At 44.6% G+C, this 22,079-nt stretch overlaps 1 protein-coding gene across 1 annotated transcript; it reads left to right on the top strand.

Moving 5' to 3' along the window:
- The first annotated feature begins 160 nt into the window (after positions 1 to 160).
- LOC139558932 (sodium-dependent neutral amino acid transporter B(0)AT1-like) lies at positions 161 to 22,079 on the top strand. Its single transcript, XM_071374437.1, has 13 exons — positions 161 to 296; positions 698 to 916; positions 15,725 to 15,865; positions 16,278 to 16,415; positions 16,692 to 16,873; positions 18,447 to 18,557; positions 18,675 to 18,787; positions 19,006 to 19,134; positions 19,590 to 19,746; positions 20,122 to 20,326; positions 20,481 to 20,640; positions 21,145 to 21,307; positions 21,779 to 22,079. The coding sequence occupies exons 1-13, from the start codon at positions 221 to 223 to the stop codon at positions 21,983 to 21,985; spliced, it is 2,001 nt and encodes a 666-aa protein (XP_071230538.1). The 5' UTR covers positions 161 to 220; the 3' UTR covers positions 21,986 to 22,079.

Raw genomic sequence — 22,079 nt, forward strand, 5'->3', positions numbered from 1 at the left:
CAGTCTTTATCATCTGAAGGTTATCTTTTCAACCTTATCTGTACTTTGTAGAGAACATCTCAAATTGGCCATATATTTGATAATCGTATCATGTTTAGGTAAATGATTCAAAAGGCAGTCATTCATTAATTTGGGAAGGCAGCCTCACCAAATCCTATTCCACCCAATAAATACACACACATGGCCCACACACACGTTCTCCCGTTGCTCGCCATCTCCCATGTCTATCTATTTGCTGATAGAGGATAGTTATCACCAGGTCAAGAGATGGCACCACAGATACCAATGGGTAAAAGGTGAGCTTGCCAGTACCACTCATTCCCGCCACACAAAGAGTGACAGCACCAGAGAGAGAGCATGAGAGAGAGAGAGAAAGAGAGAGAGAGAGAGAGACAGAGAGAGAAACAGAGAGAGAGAGAGGGAGAGAGAGAGACAGAGAGAGACAGAGAGAGACAGAGAGAGAGAGAGAGAGAGACAAAGAGAGACTAAAGGGCACAAGTGACTGTCACACACCTCTGCTGTCTCTTTCTGTGACTGACGACTACCCACTCAGGAAACATCTCTTGTTGTGGGAGCAGCAGATACCTAGTGGATATTACCTGCTTTCTCTAGGCTGATACCTGATGAGCAGCAGATACCTAGTGGATATTACCTGCTTTCTCTAGGCTGATACCTGATCTCCTCCTGATCCCCACAGCCTGCCAGCCGGCCACCATGAGATTCCCCAAGCTGCCCAACCCAGGTCTGGATGACCGGATCCCGTCCCACCAGGAGCTGGAAAGGATGGAGAAAGAGGAGGCTGGGGACAGGCCCAAATGGGACAACAAGACCCAGTACATGCTGACCTGTGTGGGCTTCTGTGTGGGGCTGGGGAACGTGTGGAGGTTCCCTTACCTGTGTCAGAGCCATGGAGGAGGTAGGTTATGCTATACAGTTGGGGCTGGTTTCCCGGACACAGATTAAGCCCAGTCCTGGACTATATAACATGTTTAATGGGGCATTTTAATTGACAGTGCTTTTTAGTCCAAGACTAGGTTTATTTTGTGTCTGGGAAACCAGCCCTTGGAGAGTTGTGTGGGTTAAGGGTGAGTAGAAGAACGAACGCTGAAAGTAATACATTTTTATGTGGATCCACTGTATTTTATTGTGGTTGGTTGATTACACTTAGGTCTGCACAATAATGACTCCTACATAGGACTACTGTAATAGCTCCTACATAGACCTACTGCAATGACTCTTACACAGGACTACTGTAATGACTCCTACATAGGCCTACTGTAATGACTTCTACACAGGTCCTACTGTAATGACTACTACATAGGTCTACTGTAATGACTCTTACACAAGACTACTGTAATGACTCCTACATAGGACTACTGTAATGACTCCTACATAGGCCTACTGTAATGACTCTTACACAAGACTACTGTAATGACTCCTACATAGGACTACTGTAATGACTCCTACATAGGCCTACTGTAATGACTCCTACATAGGCCTACTGTAATGACTCCTACAAAGGCCCTACTGTTTTGACTCCTACATAGACCTACTGTAATGACACCCTACATATGACTACTGTAATGACTCCTACATAGACCTACTGTAATGACTCCTACAAAGGCCCTACTGTTATGACTCCTACATAGACCTACTGTAATGACACCCTACATATGACTACTGTAATGACTCCTACATAGGCCTACTGTAATGACTCCTACAAAGGCCCTACTGTTATGACTCCTACATAGACCTACTGTAATGACACCCTACATATGACTACTGTAATGACTCCTACATAGGCCTACTGTAATGACTCCTACAAAGGCCCTACTGTTATGACTCCTACATAGAACTACTGTAATGACTCCTACATAGTCCTACTGTAATGACTGCTACATAGGTCTACTGTAATGACTCCTACATATTGCCTACTGTAATGACTCCTACATAGGTCTACTGTAATGGCTCCTACATAGGACTACTGTAATGACTCCTACATAGGTCTACAGTAATGACTCTTACATATGCCTACTGTAATGACTCCTACATAGGTCTACTGTAATGACTCCTACATAGGCTCTACTGTAATGACTCCTACATATTGCCTACTGTATTCACTCCTACATAGGACTGCTGTAATCACTCCTACATATTGCCTACTGTAATGACTCCTACATAGGACCTACTGTAATGACTACTACATAGGTCTACTGTAATGACTCCTACATATGACATGCTGTAATGACTCCGACATATGACCTACTGTAATGACTCGTACATATGACTACTGTAATGACTCCTACATACGACTATTGTAATGTCTCCTACATAGACCCTACTGTAATGCCTCCTACATAGGTCTACTGTAATGACTCCTACATAGGACCTACTGTAATGACTCCTACACATGACTACTGTAATGACTCCTACATAGGACTATTGTAATGACTCCTACATAGACCCTACTGTAATGCCTCCTACATATTGCCTACTGTAATGACTCCTACTGTAGGAATGGTTCAGGTAACTGTAACAGAGCGATTCATTTCAAGAGCGTGAAATGTGTCAATAACTACATTTCTGGAGCTTTCTCATATTGGAACTGTAGAAATCACATAGAGCTTTAAAACAATATCTTAAAAGAGACGAACGTGCCCGTACGCTAACACTAGTTGATCCATATAAACAGATAGTTATTCAGTCATGGAAATTCAGAGATTTCAGTTAAAGGATAAAAGGGACAGATGTTGTGTAGATTATTACCAATGATTCTAGCTAAGAACACTCATTCTAAAAATGTGAAATTAAATTACAGATTGTTTAAAAAAAATATATACAGTGGGGAGAACAAGTATTTGATACACTGCCGATTTTGCAGGTTTTCCTACTTACAAAGCATGTAGAGGTCTGTAATATTTATCATAGGTACACTTCAACTGTGAGAGACGGAATCTAAAACAAAAATCCAGAAAATCACATTGTATGATTTTTAAGTAATTAATTTGCATTTTATTGCATGACATAAGTATTTGATACATCAGAAAAGCAGAACTTAATATTTGGTACAGAAACCTTTGTTTGCAATTACAGAGATCATACGTTTCCTGGAGTTCTTGACCAGGTTTGCACACACTGCAGCAGGGATTTTGTCCCACTCCTCCATACAGACCTTCTCCAGATCCTTCAGGTTTCGGGGCTGTCGCTGGGCAATACGGACTTTCAGCGCCCTCCAAAGATTTTCTATTGGGTTCAGGTCTGGAGACTGGCTAGGCCACTCCAGAACCTTGAGATGCTTCTTACGGAGCATCTCCGTAAGAAGATAAGATGCTTCTCACTCCTTAGTTTCCCTGGCTGTGTGTTTCGGGTCGTTGTCATGCTGGAAGACCCAGCCACGACCCATCTTCAATGCTCTTACTGAGGGAAGGAGGTTGTTGGCCAAGATCTCGCGATACATGGCCCCATCCATCCTCCCCTCAATACGGTGCAGTCGCCCTGTCCCCTTTGCAGAAAAGCATCCCCAAAGAATGATGTTTCCACCTCCATGCTTCACGGTTGGGATGGTGTTCTTGGGGTTGTACTCATCCTTCTTCTTCCTCCAAACACGTCGAGTGGAGTTTAGACCAAAAAGCTAAATTTTTGTCTCATCAGACCACATGACCTTCTCCCATTCTTCCTCTGGATCATCCAGATGGTCATTGGCAAACTTCAGACGGGCCTGGACATGCCCTGGCTTGAGCAGGAGGACCTTGCGTGCGCTGCAGTATTTTAATCCATGACGGCATAGTGTGTTACTAATGGTTTTCTTTGAGACTGTGGTCCCAGCTCTCTTCAGGTCATTGACCAGGTCCTGCCGTGTAGTTCTGGGCTGATCCCTCACCTTCCTCATGATCATTGATGCCCCACGAGGTGAGATCTTGCATGGAGCCCCAGACCGAGGGTGATTGACCGTCATCTTGAACTTCTTCCATTTACTAATAATTGCGCCAACAGTTGTTGCCTTCTCACCAAGCTGCTTGCCTATTGTCCTGTAGCCCATCCCAGCCTTGTGCAGGTCTACAATTTTATCCCTGATGTCCTTACACAGCTCTCTGGTCTTGGCCATTGTGGAGAGGTTGGAGTCTGTTTGATTGAGTGTGTGGACAGGTGTCTTTTATACAGGTAACGAGTTCAAACAGGTGCAGTTAATACAGGTAATGAGTGGAGAACAGGAGGGCTTCTTAAAGAAAAACTAACAGGTCTGTGAGAGCCGGAATTCTTACTGGTTGGAAGGTGATCAAATACTTATGTCTTGCAATAAAATGCAAATTAATTACTTAAAAATCATACAATGTGATTTTCTGGATTTTTGTTTTAGATTCCGTCTCTCACAGTTGAAGTGTACCTATGATAAAAATTACAGACCTCTACATGCTTTGTAAGTAGGAAAACCTGCAAAATCGGCAGTGTATCAAATACTTGTTCTCCCCACTGTATATATTTAAAAAAATACAAATATATCTCACAGCTGGCTATGCAAAAACATTTAAGTCCTCGTTGATCTCGTTTGGCAAGTTTTATCCCTCAAAATACATTTGAGAGGATAGTCTTACAGTGAAGTACATTATCTCTCTGGGAGAGGAGACAGGGAAAAGCGCCCAGTTAAAAACACCCCTCATAAAAACAGAAAGCGTTATGATGAGTTTACTACCACCATTTAGGGTGATTTTGGGTGAACTATGATCTAACACTCTTGTACTGTATGTGTGAATAGTGAACAGACGTTGTGACTAAACACACAGTATTTTATAGCATCAACAGTTCATGTAGAAATGATTCAGTTGTGCAATAAACCCACCGTTTCCATCCGCTGTCTGGGTGACTCGTCTCACACCATCAGGTGAAGAAGACGGATGTGGACGTCCTGGGGCTGGCGTGGTTACCATGTGGTCTGAGGTTTGGAGGCCGGTTGGACGTCCTGGGGCTGGCGTGGTTACCATGTGGTCTGCGGTTTGGAGGCCGGTTGGACGTCCTGGGGCTGGCGTGGTTACCATGTGGTCTGAGGTTTGGAGGCCGGTTGGACGTCCTGGGGCTGGCGTGGTTACCATGTGGTCTGAGGTTTGGAGGCCGGTTGGACGTCCTGGGGCTGGCGTGGTTACCATGTGGTCTGAGGTTTGGAGGCCGGTTGGAGGTCCTGGGGCTGGCGTGGTTACCATGTGGTCTGCGGTTTGGAGGCCGGTTGGACGTACTGGAGCTGGCGTGGTTACCATGTGGTCTGCGGTTTGGAGGCCGGTTGGACGTCCTGGGGCTGGCGTGGTTACCATGTGGTCTGCGGTTTGGAGGCCGGTTGGACGTCCTGGGGCTGGCGTGGTTACCATGTGGTCTGCGGTTTGGAGGCCGGTTGGACGTACTGCCAAATAAACATCAAAGCACTGACTTAATGCCACTGAGGCACAGAGTTATTACCTAATAGAAATATAGTGAATCTCACTTCGACTATTGGTCATTTCATACTGGGTATGTTGTGGTTCACAGGTGGTCAAGTTAATTACACAGCGAAGGGAAGAAAATGGCTTGAAACAGGGAGAGACCACCTAAACATGTCCAATAAGAAATGCTTGTTTTGTGGACGGTTGCAAAAAGTTTCTACAGTGTGTTGTAATGAATATGACCCCTGCAGGGGGAACTGTTCATTTCAAGACCCACAGATAGAAGCATAGAGTAAAACAACGACATTTCTCCAACATACAGTACAGCACATTCGGCGACTCCAGTCCTTGAGAGCTGAGGATGTGCAGGCTTTTGTTACAACCCAGCTCTAACCCAACTGATCAAACAAATCTGCAGTAGTGTCTGTGATCACAAAGGCCTGCACACACCCTGTGTCCCTCCAACACCAGAGTTAATCAACCCTGTGTCCCTCCAACACCAGAGTTAATCAACCCTGTGTCCCTCAACACCAGAGTTAATCATCCCTGTGTCCTGTCGTGGTAATTTCCTGTGTTACCAAATATGAGAGAGCAAACCACACACAAGTCAGAGTTATATTTTAAAGTCCATCTTTAATTATATGAGCTTCACCATAGCCCTTTTTGACTCTCAGATCAATTCAGTGTCTATAAAATGATTTCTCTTAGAGTGCCTACAAAATAATTCTTAGTATCTTTTATAGCCAAGATACACCCCTCTCAACTCACATGACGAACCACAGATCTTAGGGACATTACAAAGAACCTTTTACTTGAAAGAGGAGTATCCCATAGCCAGATAGCATTAGCTATAAATTATCGTTCAGTTTGGTCTCTTGGACGAGGTCCTCATTACCTCATCCAATGGCATATATCAATTGTCAATTCTAGATACTCCCATCTCAAATACACCCCCTCTTCTCCCCACTCCTGGAGAAGCTCACTAAGGGGAGTGAACCTCTAGGTCATATACTATGAAAGATAAGTTCAACACATCAGAGGTGTGGTATAATGGTTCCAGACACTGCCATCCTCCTCCCCCCAATGGGAAAAGGAGGGAGTGACTGGCGTACAGACATTGTGGAGACAACTAACTGGTTCCCCATTAATCACGCCATCCCTTCACATGGTTTAGGAATAGTTACAGACACATTCACATGTGAAGACAAGCCTGACCTCTCCCCTCTCTGCGCCCCAATGTGACTAAGCCCTAGCTGAGAAGGAAAATGCAACTGCCAACCCTATAGTCCAAAGGGAAACATTCTAATGACAAGTATCTCACAAGCATATGATGAGAATAACACATCTTATCTATGTTACCCAACTAATTCTGATTAATCTACGACAGTCGCTCCAAACACCATAGTTAATCAACCTTAGTCAACACTAGTGTTTCCTAATCAGTGGGTGAGGACCCACCTTTAGGTCAAGGCTAGTGCATTGTGATAAATATGCACTTTGGATTTACCTTTATCCCTCAAATCTTCAGGTTCGGTTGTGAGATCGTTTCAATCATAATCCATTTCAAATGTAACAACTTAAAAAGATGAAAAATCATCAAATAATTGGCATATACATTACTCTTACAGAATTTCCACGTGGGCGAGGATATAGGACATTTGACATTAGGACAAAATCTTGCAGCCAATAAAATTGTATATATATATGGGGGATACAACCATCCCAGCTCTGCAGATTTTGCTGCGAAGAGACAGAATCATTAGATCATTTGTTTTGGTACTGTCCACATGTAGCTTGTTTTGGTACTATCCATATGTAGCTTATTTTGGTACTGTCTATATGTAGCTTGTTTTGGTACTGTCCATATGTAACTTGTTTTGGTACTGTCTATATGTAGCTTGTTTTGGTACTGTCTATATGTAGCTTGTTTTGGTACTGTCTATATGTAGCTTGTTTTGGTACTGTCCATATGTAGCTTGTTTTGGTACTGTCTATATGTAGCTTGTTTTGGTACTGTCTATATGTAGCTTGTTTTGGTACTGTCTATATGTAGCTTGTTTTGGTACTGTCTATATGTAGCTTGTTTTGGTACTGTCCATATGTAGCTTGTTTTGGTACTGTCCATTTGTAACTTGTTTTGGTACTGTCCATATGTAGCTTGTTTTGGTACTGTCCATATGTAGCTTGTTTTGGTACTGTCCATATGTAACTTGTTTTGGTACTGTCCATATGTAGCTTGTTTCTGGACGCAGGTTCAGGAATGGTTGAAGAAGGACAACATTTACCTGGAGCTAACTCTGCAAATAGCACTGCTGGGTGATTTGAAATGTCATAGTCAATTAAACAATAATATAATAATATTCTTAGCCAAAAACGAATGTAAAATATACTGTGTCCGTAACATGTATATAGTATGTATAAACTGGAAGTAGAAGCCTAAGTGTTGCTGTCCATTAGTTTACTCCAATTAGGAGAGGGGTGGGTAGGGTTAGGAGAAAATAATAAAGGAAAATATATTTTTAAAAGATATGTACAGTGAGGGAAAAAAGTATTTGATCCCCTGCTGATTTTGTACGTTTGCCCACTGACAAAGAAATGATCAGTCTATAATTTTAATGGTAGGTTTATTTGAACAGTGAGAGACAGAATATCAACAAAAAAATCCAGAAAAACGCATGTGAAAAATGTTATGAATTGATTTGCATTTTAATGAGGGAAATAAGTATTTGACCCCTCTGCAAAACATGACTTAGTACTTGGTGGCAAAACCCTTGTTGGCAATCACAGAGGTCAGACGTTTCTTGTAGTTGGCCACCAGGTTTGCACACATCTCAGGAGGGATTTTGTCCCACTCCTCTTTGCAGATCTTCTTCAAGTCATTAAGGTTTCGAGGCTGACGTTTGGCAACTCGAACCTTCAGCTCCCTCCACAGATTTTCTATGGGATTAAGGTCTGGAGACTGGCTAGGCCACTCCAGGACCTTAATGTGCTTCTTCTTGAGCCACTCCTTTGTTGCCTTGGCCGTGTGTTTTGGGTCATTGTCATGCTGGAATACCCATCCACGACCCATTTTCAATACCCTGGCTGAGGGAAGGAGGTTTTCACCCAAGATTTGACGGTACATGGCCCCGTCCATCGTCCCTTTGATGCTGTGAAGTTGTCCTGTCCCTTTAGCAGAAAAACACCCCCAAAGCATAATGTTTCCACCTCCATGTTTGACGGTGGGGATGGTTTCTTGGGGTCATAGGCAGCATTCCTCCTCCTCCAAACACGGCAAGTTGGGTTGATGCCAAAGAACTCCATTTTGGTCTCATCTGACCACAACACGTTCACCCAGTTGTCCTCTGAATCATTCAGATGTTCATTGGCAAACTTCAGACGGGCATGTATATGTGCTTTCTTGAGCAGGGGGACCTTGCGGGCGCTGCAGGATTTCAGTCCTTCACGGCATAGTGTGTTACCAATTGTTTTCTTGATGACTATGGTCCCAGCTGCCTTGAGATCATTGACAAGATCCTCCTGTGTAGTTCTGGGCTGATTCCTCACCGTTCTCATGATCATTGCAACTCCACGAGGTGAGATCTTGCATGGAGCCCCAGGCTGAGGGAGATTGACAGTTCTTTTGTGTTTCTTCCATTTGCGAATAATCACAGAAACTGTTGTCACCTTCTCACCAAGCTGCTTGGCGATGGTCTTGTAGCCCATTCCAGCCTTGTGTAGGTCTACAATCTTGTCCCTGACATCCTTGGAGAGCTCTTTGGTCTTGGCCATGGTGGAGAGTTTGGAATCTGATTGATTGATTGCTTCTGTGGACAGGTATCTTTTATACAGGTAAGAAACTGAGATTAGGAGCACTCCCTTTAAGAGTGTGCTCCTAATCTCCGTTCGTTACCTGTATGAAAGACACCTGGGAGCCAGAAATCTTTTTGATTGAGAAGGGGTCAAATACTTATTTCCCTCATTAAAATGCAAATCAATTTATAACATTTTTGACATGCATTTTTCTGGATATTTTTGTTGTTATTCTGTCTCTCACTGTTCAAATAAACCTACCATTAAAATTATAGACTGATAATTTCTTTGTCAGTGGGCAAACGTACAAAATCAGCAGGGGATCAAATACTTTTTTCCCTCACTGTATGTATCTTTTACCCAGTGTATATATACAAATATATATATAAGGGATTGGAAATGATGCAGACAATTACATTGATGGAATCTACAACCTAATCTGCACTATTAAAACTGAATGTTTCAAATGGGGTCGCAGGTCAGAAAAAGTTTGGGAACACCTGGGTTGAACACTCCAGGTCAAAACCAGAAAGATGTGGAAATTATAAATGAGACTAAACGTTTAGATAGATGTGGAAATTATAAATGGGCCTAAATGTTTAGATAGATGTGGAAATTATAAATGGGCCTAAATGTTTAGATAGATGTGGAAATTGTAATGGGCCTAAATGTTTAGATAGATGTGGAAATTATAAATGAGACTAAACGTTTAGATAGAAGTGGAAATTATAAATGGGACTAAATGTTTAGATAGATGTGGAAATTATAAATGGGACTAAACGTTTAGATAGATGTGGAAATTATAAATGAGACTAAATGTTTAGATAGATGTGGAAATTATAAATGAGACTAAACGTTTAGATAGATGTGGAAATTGTAAATGGGCCTAAATGTTTAGATAGATGTGGAAATTATAAATGAGACTAAACGTTTAGATAGATGTGGAAATTATAAATGAGACTAAACGTTTAGATAGATGTGGAAATTGTAAATGGGCCTAAATGTTTAGATAGATGTGGAAATTGTAATGGGCCTACAGTATACGTTTAGATAGATGTGGAAATTGTAATGGGCCTACAGTATACGTTTAGATAGTATTGTCTTGTTAACACTCCGTTGATCTCCCCTTACGCATTTTCACCCCTCACCCAGTTTACACCCCCCATTCCGTTTACACCCCCCACTCCGTTTACACCCCCCACCCAGTTTACACCCCCCACTGCGTTTACACCCTCACCCCATTTTCACCCCCCACTCCGTTTACACCCCCCACTCCGTTTACACCTCCCACTCCGTTTACACCCCCCACTCCGTTTATACCCTCACCCAGTTTACACCCCCCACTCCGTTTACACCCCTCACCCAGTTTACACCCCCCACTCCGTTTACACCCCCCACTCCGTTTACACCTCCCACTCCGTTTACACCCCCCACTCCGTTTACACCCTCACCCAGTTTACACCCCCCACTCCGTTTACACCCCCCACCCAGTTTACACCCCTCACCCAGTTTTCACCCCCCACTCCGTTTTCACCCCCCACTCCATTTTCACCCCCCACTCCGTTTACACCCCGCACTCCGTTTACACCCCCCACTCCGTTTACACCCCCCACTCCGTTTACACCCCCCCACTCCGTTTACACCCCCCACTCCGTTTACACCCTCACCCAGTTTTACACCCCCCACCCAGTTTTCACCCCCCACTCCGTTTACACCCCCCACTCCGTTTACACCCCTCACTCCAGTTTACACCCCCCACTCCAGTTTTCACCCCGCACTCCGTTTACACCCCCCACTCCGTTTACACCCCCCACTCCGTTTACACCCTCACCCAGTTTTCACCCCCCACCCAGTTTTCACCCCCCACTCCGTTTTCACCCCCCACTCCGTTTACACCCCCCACTCCGTTTACACCCCCCACTCCGTTTACACCCCTCACCCAGTTTACACCCCTCACCCAGTTTTCACCCCCCACTCCGTTTACACCCCCCACTCCGTTTACACCCCCCACTCCGTTTACAACCACCACTCCGTTTACAACCACCACCTTATCTAGCTCTGTTTAGCTGCTGTCACATGGATACTCTTGATGGGGGACTGGACTTTCAGAGGTTACTCCCAGCCCCCGGCCAGGCTCTCTGTACCAGGCTCTCTGTACCAGGCTCTCTGTACCAGGCTCTCCGTACCAGGCTCTCCGTACCAGGCTCTCCGTACCAGGCTCTCTGTACCAGGCTCTCTGTAACAGGCTCTCTGTAACAGGCTCTCTGTACCAGGCTCTCTGTACCAGGCTCTCTGGACCAGGCTCTCTGTACCAGGCTCTCTGTACCAGGCTCTCTGTACCAGGCTCTCTGTACCAGGCTCTCTGTAACAGGCTCTCTGTAACAGGCTCTCTGTAACAGGCTCTCTGTACCAGGCTCTCTGTACCAGGCTCTCTGTACCAGGCTCTCTGTGCCAGGCTCTCTGTGCCAGGCTCTCTGTAACAGGCTCTCTGTACCAGGCTCTCTGTACCAGGCTCTCCGTAACAGGCTCTCTGTACCAGGCTCTCTGTACCAGGCTCTCTGTAACAGGCTCTCTGTACCAGGCTCTCTGTACCAGGCTCTCCGTAACAGGCTCTCTGTACCAGGCTCTCTGTACCAGGCTCTCTGTAACAGGCTCTCTGTACCAGGCTCTCTATACCAGGCTCTCTGTACCAGGCTCTCTGTAACAGGCTCTCTGTACCAGGCTCTCTGTACCAGGCTCTCTGTAACAGGCTCTCTGTACCAGGCTCTCTGTACCAGGCTCTCCGTAACAGGCTCTCTGTACCAGGCTCTCTGTACCAGGCTCTCTGTAACAGGCTCTCTGTACCAGGCTCTCTATACCAGGCTCTCTGTACCAGGCTCTCTGTAACAGGCTCTCTGTACCAGGCTCTCTGTACCAGGCTCTCTGTACCAGGCTCTCTGTACCAGGCTCTCTGTACCAGGCTCTCTGTACCAGGCTCTCTGTACCAGGTTCTCTGTAACAGGCTCTCTGTACCAGGCTCTCTGTAACAGGCTCTCTGTACCAGGCTCTCTGTACCAGGCTCTCTGTACCAGGCTCTCTGTACCAGGCTCTCCATAACAGGCTCTCTGTACCAGGCTCTCCATAATAGGCTCTCTGTACCAGGCTCTCTGTACCAGGCTCTCTGTACCAGGCTCTCTGTACCAGGCTCTCACAGATTTGCGTCCCAAGTGGCACCCTATACTCTCCACAGTGCACTACCAGAGCCCTATGGGCCTTGGTCAAAAGTAAAGCCCTAAATAGGGAATAGGGTGCCATAGGGTTCTGGTCTAAAGTAGTGCACTATGTTGGGAATAGGGTGCCATAGGGTTCTGGTCTAAAGTAGTGGGAAAAGGGAAAAGTGTAAAAATAGCATGTTTTTCCATCTTGGCGGGCTATTGTCATTGATGATTGTTACATTGATAAAGAACGATGAGCACTCATCATATCATATGATACTATAATCATATAGCAGTAATATGTCATATAATAATTTCATATGTCCATAAAGAGGTCGTGGCAGACAATTAGACCACTCCAGGATGTCACAATGAAGGAAACACACCTCCGGGTGGGTTGCATCGACACGAGTTAACTCTTAAAATGACATACCCCAAAATCTAACTGCCTGTAGCTCAGGACCAGAAGCAAGGATATGCATATTATTGATACCATTTGAAAGGAAACACTTTGAAGTTTGTAGAAATGTGAAATGAATGTAGGAGAATATAACACATTAGATCTGGTAAAAGATAATACAAAAGACAAAAAAACATGCATTTTTTTTTTTTTCAATCATCTTTGAGAAAGATCACAATGTATTATTCCAGCTTAGGCACATTTTATATTTTGGCCACTAGATGGCAGCAGTGCATGTGCAAAGTTTTAGACTGATCCAATGAACCATTGCATTTATTGCTTTTCTGTTTAAAATGTTGTATCAAGACTGCCCAAATGTGCCTAATTTTGTTTATTAATACATTTTCAAGGTCATAATTGTGCACTCTCTTCAAACAATAGCATGCTATTCTTTCACTGTAATAGCTACTGTAAATTGGACAGTGCAGATAGATTAACAAGAATTTAAGCTTTCTGCCAATATCATATATGTTTATGTCCTGGGAAATGTTCTTGTTACTTAAAACGTCATGCTAATCGCATTAGCGCACGTTAGCTCAACCGTCCCGTGGGGGACACCGATCCTGTAGCGGTTTTAATCATGTTGCCCAAAACTTTTAACGTAGTTTTAGAATAATCCTAGTTAAATTGAACTATTCTGATAAGCTAAGTTTACTTTTGACTTTTAACCTAGATCAAATGTAGTGCTGTTGCTCCATTGTTTTAGAAACAAATTTAAACTCAGATCAGGGATAAATTTTAAAAACTGCTACTGGTTTAACCCTCCTGTTGTGTTCGTTTCATGTTAATTAGTTCTGTGTTCCCGGTCCAAAATGACCGCCCCATTATAGCTGATTATAAATCCATAATAATACATATATTATCACCTAATGTTGTGTTAGATCTTTTTATCAACTTAAGTTCTTGTGAACATTACAAGTTTTGAACTTCTATTTGCTTTTTACGGCCTGTAGGCCTCATTGACCTGAGCTCATACAACTCGTTTTTGAGTAAAAAAATTGTATTTTGACTATAACAAATACTCAGATGAAACATATTGTGCTATTTATCACAGACTACTTTGTGTCAAAGTTTAACAAGGAATCTCTCTTCCTCACCAGTGTCATGATCAAAGATATGATCAAGAGCCTCACATACAGTATATCATTTGGTCAATATGCTGCCACAGAATGAATTGTGATCAAGGCCTCAAAAAAGCTTTATATACCAGAGCTGCAGAAAAGTTCTATATATTATTGAAACAATGATGCGATTGTTTGTGAGAATGCCAACAGGTGTGGTTCCCGTGGGGGTTGCCATGGAAATCAAGAAGGGGAGTGAGGTGTGTGTGTGTGTGTGTGTGTGTGTGTGTGTGTGTGTGTGTGTGTGTGTGTGTGTGTGTGTGTGTGTGTGTGTGTGTGTGTGTGTGTGTGTGTGTGTGTGTGTGTGTGTGTGTGTGTGTGTGTGTGTGTGTGTGTGTGTGTGTGTGTGTGTGTGCTCAAACACACATGCATGTGGGGGTCTGGGAGAGGAAGTGTGTCCATCTGATGAATGGGCCTGAACTCTATTTTATACACTACTTGTAGTCTCACCCATTGATGTCTAATGACCGGTCATTTTTGACCGGGAACACCACAGGTGTACAAAAGTTAAATAAAACACCCAAAATGTAATGAAAATTATCAAAATGTATGTTATGTGTTCAGATGTCCTGTGTGGACAAAGTCATGGAACCTGATGACAATCAGATTAAATGAACTACATTTTTCAGTGAGAAAACTTGTAAATCGGTCCAATTCGACCAGAACTGGTTGTTGATAACAAGCCACTGTATCTGCTGTGCTTACGGGTCCTTCACAAAGGATTCACACCCCTTGACCTTTTCCACATTTTGTTGTGTTACAGCCTGAATTTAAAATGGATTGAATTTAGATTTTATGTCACTGGCCTACCCACAATACTCCACAATGTCAAAGTGCAATGATGTTCTAGAACTTTTACAAATTCAACCCCTTTGTGATGTCAAGGAGCCTAAATAGGTTCAGGAGTAAAACATGTGCTTAACAAGTCACATAATAAGTTGCATGGACTCCCTCTGTTGTTGTTGTCTCCACCCAACCTCCAGGTGTCACCTGTTTACCCCGTTAGTCCCCGGTGTATTTATCCCTGTGTTTCCTGTCTCTCTGTGCCAGTTCGTCTTGTTTTGTCAAGTCAACCAGTGTTTCTCCTAGCTCCTATCTTCTTTCCCCCAGTCTCTGTTTCTTTCCTAGCCCTCCTGGTTTTGACCCTGGCCTGTCCTGACACTGAATCCACCTGCCTGACCCCTCCGCCTGTTCTGACCTCGAGCCTACCTATCCCCTGGTACTGTTTGGACTCGGACCTGGTTTATGAACTCTCGCCTGTCCCCGACCTGACGTTTGCCTACTCCCTTTTGTTATAATAAATATCGGAGCTCAACCATCTGCCTCCTGTGTCTGCATTTGAGTCTCCCCCTATGCCCTTATATGTTGTTCAGGTTCAGATTGTTTAATAGTCACATGTACAGTGTTGGAGGTGTGATTGCAGGGTACAGTGAAAATATTAGGTTTCGAGCTCCAACATTGCAGGACTAGTGAAATTAAAAAAATGAGAATGGTAATTAAAAAAAAATAGAAATAGTATAATAATAACTGTGGCAGTGATGAATAAAAACATGCTTGTTGCCGTGGAGACAGAGTAAAGACTGTTCAGGGGTTGAATGGCCAAAGGGGGGAACAGCAGCGTGATGACCTTGTGTGTGTACTTTACTGACTTTAATAGCCTGATACCAGAAGTTGGCTTCAGTACTTACAGATCTGGAATCAGGCTTTTATGATCCCTGTCATTCCTATTTTTATATCTCACAATCCCAGGAGCGTTTATGATCCCGTTCCTGATCCTGCTGGTTCTGGAGGGGATTCCACTGCTGCACCTGGAGTTTGCTATCGGACAGCGCCTCAGGAGTGGCAGTGTGGGAGTGTGGACGGCCATTAACCCATATCTGACTGGTGTTGGTGAGTCCAACAGAAACAGTAGAAAACCCTGCGTACTGTTGTTAGAGAAGTATGTAGTTAAACGTCCGACGTCAAAAAAGAAAAGTTCTGCAGTCTTTCGAAGTGACGTTATCATATTTGTAGAGTATGTATCTATCTTCTCCTTCTTATGGCCTTCGTCCAAAATGGCATCCTATTCCCTACATAGTGAACTATTTTGACCAGAGGCCCAGGAGGATGGGCTCATTGTAATGGCTGGAATGGAATACATGGATCGAATCAAACAAATGGAAACCACATGTTTGACTCCATTCCATCAATTCCATGACATCCATTACAATGAGCCCGTTCTTCTATTGCTCCTCCGATTAGCCTCCTCTGGCCTCGGGCACCACTTATATGTGGTGATATCTGGAATGATTGTGTCCTACAGGCATCGCTTCCTTGTTCGTCTCCTTCCTGGTGGGTATGTACTACAACACTATAATCGCATGGGTGATGTGGTACTTCTTCAACTCCTTCCAGAACCCTCTGCCATGGAGTCAGTGTCCTGTCAATGCCAACCTGACAGGTATGTTCATATTCTGCATGGATTTAAAGTCACTGTTAACTACAAAATCACATTTTCTCAAATGTTTTTAAGACCTCAAAAGAGGTCTAATGATGAAATGTTCAGGGTCCTTATCTTATGAGGCATCTAGCTGGATCTACAGATGTCAATATCAGGCTAATGCTGCTGGACTGGCATTTGGGCTTGACAGTGTTTTTGCTGCCTCCTGTAGGTCTGGTCTCAGAATGCTGCTGGACTGGCCTTTGGGTTAAACAGTGTTTTTGCTGCCCTCTGTAGGTTTGGTCTCAGAATGCGCCCGGAGTTCCCCAGTGGATTATTTCTGGTACAGAGACACACTCAACACGTCCACATCCATTGGGGACTCTGGAGGACTGCAGTGGTGGATGGTGTTGTGTCTACTGTGTGCCTGGCTGCTGTTGTACGTCTGCTGCCTTCGTGGCATTGAGACCACTGGCAAGGTACGATACCCAGTCCCATTGAGACCACTGGCAAGGTACGATACCCGGTCCAATTGAGACCACTGGAAAGGTACGATACCCGGTCCCATTGAGACCACTGGAAAGGTACGTTACCCGGTCCCATTGAGACTACTGGCAAGGTACGATACCCGGTCCCATTGAGACCACTGGAAAGGTACGATACCCAGTCCCATTGAGACCACTGGCAAGGTACGTTACCCGGTCCCATTGAGACCACTGGCAAGGTACGATACCCGGTCCCATTGAGACCACTGGAAAGGTACGTTACCCGGTCCCATTGAGACCACTGGAAAGGTACGTTACCCGGTCCCATTGAGACCACTGGCAAGGTACGATACCCGGTCCCATTGAGACCACTGGCAAGGTACGATACCCAGTCCCATTGAGACTACTGGCAAGGTACGATACCCGGTCCCATTGAGACCACTGGAAAGGTACGATACCCGGTCCCATTGAGACCACTGGCAAGGTACGATACCCGGTCCCATTGAGACCACTGGCAAGGTACGTTACCCGGTCCCATTGAGACCACTGGCAAGGTACGTTACCCGGTCCCATTGAGACCACTGGCAAGGTACGATACCCGGTCCCATTGAGACCACTGGCAAGGTACGATACCCGGTCCCATTGAGACCACTGGCAAGGTACGATACCCGGTCCAATTGAGACCACTGGCAAGGTACGATACCCGGTCCCATTGAGACCACTGGCAAGGTACGTTACCCGGTCCCATTGAGACCACTGGCAAGGTACGATACCCGGTCCCATTGAGACCACTGGCAAGGTACGATACCCGGTCCCATTGAGACCACTGGCAAGGTACGATACCCGGTCCCATTGAGACCACTGGCAAGGTACGTTTCCCGGTCCCATTGAGACCACTGGCAAGGTACGTTACCCGGTCCCATTGAGACCACTGGAAAGGTACGATACCCGGTCCCATTGAGACCACTGGCAAGGTACGATACCCGGTCCCATTGAGACCACTGGAAAGGTACGATACCCGGTTCCATTGAGACCACTGGCAAGGTACGATACCCGGTCCCATTGAGACCACTGGCAAGGTACGTTACCCGGTCCCATTGAGACCACTGGCAAGGTACGATACCCGGTCCCATTGAGACCACTGGCAAGGTACGATACCCAGTCCCATTGAGACCACTGGCAAGGTACGATACCCGGTCCAATTGAGACCACTGGCAAGGTACGATACCCGGTCCCATTGAGACCACTGGAAAGGTACGATACCCAGTCCCATTGAGACCACTGGCAAGGTACGTTACCCGGTCCCATTGAGACCACTGGAAAGGTACGATACCCGGTCCCATTGAGACCACTGGCAAGGTACGATACCCGGTCCCATTGAGACCACTGGAAAGGTACGATACACCATCTCTTCTGGTTCCATTCAGACAGGATTCTAGACTTAGTTGGAAGTGTTTTCCACAAGATGGTATTTATTTAACATTTTTGTGTTATTTATTGGATAGGAAAGTAGTGCTTAGTTCACCTCGTCGATGACAAGGTGATTCTACCCTCTCTGTCATCACAGGCGGTGTACGTAACATCCACTCTGCCATACGTGGTCCTCACCATCTTCCTGATCAGAGGACTGACTCTCAAAGGTTCTCTGGATGGAATCAAGTTCCTCTTCACACCTGATGTACGTATTTCCTCTCAAAGTGATAGTTCAACCCCAAAATCAAAGTTTCTCAGATGTTTCCAGGTATGAGATCCCTTTGTTGTGTGGCAGTATACCTTGATGATTGTCTTGTCATAGCTAAATGAGCTGATGAACCCGTCTACCTGGCTGGATGCAGGCGCCCAGGTGTTCTACTCTTTCTCCTTGGCCTTTGGAGGTCTCATCTCCTTCTCCAGCTACAACTCTGTACAGTAAGTGACCAAAGAGTTATCGACGACTTCGTTCCAAATGGGATTCCCTACTACATACAGCACTGCATTTTGGCCAGAACCCTATAAGACCTGGTCAAGAAGAGTTCACTATGTAGTAGGGAATAGGATCCCATTTGGGACGCAATCCTATATTTACACATAATGATAGACACATCTATCTCGACTCTTCAATGGACTCCGCTCTTGTGTTTCTCCAGCAACAACTGTGAGCAGGATGCCGTGATCATCTCCTTCATCAATGGCTTCACATCAGTCTACGCTGCTACAGTCATCTACTCTATCATAGGCTTCAGGGCCACAGAGAGGTTCGACGACTGTCTCGAAGGGTACGTGTTTTCATTCAGGCTACGTTGGGGCTCTGAGCTTGCTGTTTTTTAGGCCAGGACTAGGTTTTAGTCTGTGTCCGGAAAAAAACAGCACTGAATGGACGAACAGAACTGTCTCAAAACAATGATAATTTTGTTATGCTGTTTTGCTTGTCTTGATATTCTGCACTGTGCATTGCTAGCGAATTCTAGCACGTAGTGGCCTTGTGGTTTGGTGTATTATTGTTGTTGTGTATTAGTGTTGTGTATTATTGTTGTTGTGTATTATTGATTAGTGTTGTGTATTATTGTTGTTGTGTATTATTGATTAGTGTTGTGTATTATTGTTGTTGTGTATTATTGATTAGTGTTGTGTCGTGTATTATTGTTTGGGCAAATGGTTAAACCTGATAAACAGTTCGTACTCGACCTACCTCAATCTCAACTTTACTGTCTCTGTGTGTTGTCCCATACAGAAACATCTTGGCCCTGTTGAATACTTTCAACCTTCCTGAGGGCAACATCACAGAAGGCAACTATGCAGAATCCCTGCAGAATCTAAACGGCACCTTCCCAGAGATCATCCAGAGTCTGGACCTCAAAACCTGCGACTTGCAAACTTTCCTCAGTCAGGTAGTGAAACATCAAACTTTCCTCAGTCAGGTATTGAAACGTCAACTTTCCTCAGTCAGGTATTGAAACGTCAAACTTTCCTCAGTCAGGTATTGAAACGTCAAACTTTCCTCAGTCAGGTATTGAAATGTCAAACTTTCCTCAGTCAGGTATTGAAACGTCAAACTTTCCTCAGTCAGGTATTGAAATGTCAAACTTTCCTCAGTGATGTATGGTCGGTCACCACAAATCAAAAGCCTTTCACATGTTAGTCATGGCAACATAGTACATAGAGAATAGTAACATAGAGAATAGTATGCCAAACTCTTTACTGTTTATCTATGGATCTGTTTTTAGTCATGTTTGCCCTGATGGTGAGTCATTGTCTTTCAATAGGGTGTGGAGGGAACTGGTCTGGCCTTTATCGTGTTCACAGAGGCCATCACCAAGATGCCTGTCTCTCCTCTCTGGTCCATCCTGTTCTTCATCATGCTCTTCTGTCTGGGACTGTCCACCATGTTTGGCAGCATAGAAGGAACGGTGGTGCCTCTTCAGGATCTCAACATCTTCCCTAAACGGTGGCCTAAGGAGGCGATCACTGGTAAATAACTTTGCTCGAATCAATTGAGACCCGGGATATCGATGGACGCATGGCGCAATATACATTTCCAATGAAGGGGTCTCCATCTCTGATGAAGACCACTGGTCAAATGTTCCTTGAAGAAATAACTCAGCGTTTGTGTCTTCTGTTTCAGGTATTGTCTGTCTGGTGTCATTCATCATAGCCCTGATATTTGCTCAGAGTTCTGGTAACTACTGGCTGGCTCTGTTCGACAGCTTTGCCGGCTCCATCCCTCTCCTAGTCATCGCCTTCTGTGAGATGATAGCTGTGGTCTACATCTATGGCATAGACAGGTGAGTGTTCGCCTCCTCTTCCTCCCTGATCCACCACAACCTTTTTGAGGCAATAGCCACCACAGAAATCAATCCAAGTAGCTGTGTATTTTGACAACAGCTAACTAACTAATGTATGTCCATCTTAATGATGCCAAAGTTGGTAGCCTCATTAACCCAGCCTGATCTTGCAAGCTCATGTTCTGTTCCACTTCTCTTAAAACGTGAAGTGAAACAAAATGTGAGATTCCAAGATAAGGCTGGTTTAACGAGGCTACAAAGTTGGCATGTAAATGTAGTAACCAAAGGTTAATGCTGCACCCAATTGCTTGTGTTCCTGATGAGTGTCAAACAGTGATCGCTTCAAGAGAGGTCTGAAACTGATGCGTACGTTTTGTCTCTCCTCGTCCCCCCTAAAGCCCCCCAGCCTCTCCAACATGTCTGCATTTGTCTGTATCAGAGGGGTTGAGTACAGCAGGAGACACATGTCCTTCCTCCATGAGTTAATTAAGTCTTCTTCTACAGGTTTAACAAGGACATCGAGTTCATGATTGGTCACAAGCCCAATCTGTTCTGGCAGGTGACCTGGAGGTTCGTCAGCCCTTTAATCGTTTTAGTAATCTTCGTCTTCTACTTCGTCACCAAAGTCAGCTCCAACGTCACCTACATCGCCTGGAATCCAAGCTCGGTAATGTTTCTCCACTACGTTCAAATCTGGTTTGCCATATTGATACAGCGTCTCAGAGTAGGTTTACTGGTCAATGATCAGTTTTACCTTTTGAGATCACAACAAACACGATAACATGTACAGGAAGGAGCTGATCCTAGATCTGCACTCCAACTTTGAGACACTTAATGAATATGGACCCAAGTTCTAATACCTCCCAGATGATAACCTATTGTGTAACTGAACACTAGGTGTTGCTAGACTACGCCACCCCCTTGGTTTGAAACAGGAATCAAGGGGAACTAAACTTGTCACATATAGTAGTATATTTTTTCTTTCTCGATATTAATAATAATAACTGATAGCATTAATATAGTGCTTTTTCAGATGTCAAACCGCTTTAAGAGGAGAAACTCCCCTCATCCACTACCAACGTGTAGTATGCTAGAGCGTCCTTCTCACAGACTTATTTCCCATCTCTGTGACCTGCAGGAGGACTTCCCCACTCTGGAGGTGCTGGAGTATCCTGCTTGGATTTACGTCATCATCTTTATCCTGGCAGGAGTCCCCAGTCTGGTGGTGCCAGGCACGGCCCTATTCAAACTCGTACAGAGACGTTGCTCCGACAAAAATGTCTACGGAGCAGAAGTCGACACGGTCTCTGCCAAAGTTCAGATGTATACTACGGAAATGTCGTAGAATTACCACACAGCCAACATCATATGGGACAACACTATGACACAACACTGGAGTTTAAAAAAGTAGAGTAAACATCCAAAATGATTGGTCCCCC

The sequence above is a fragment of the Salvelinus alpinus genome, chromosome 29, assembly GCF_045679555.1.
Source record: "Salvelinus alpinus chromosome 29, SLU_Salpinus.1, whole genome shotgun sequence".
NCBI classification, from domain to species: Eukaryota; Metazoa; Chordata; class Actinopteri; order Salmoniformes; family Salmonidae; genus Salvelinus; species Salvelinus alpinus.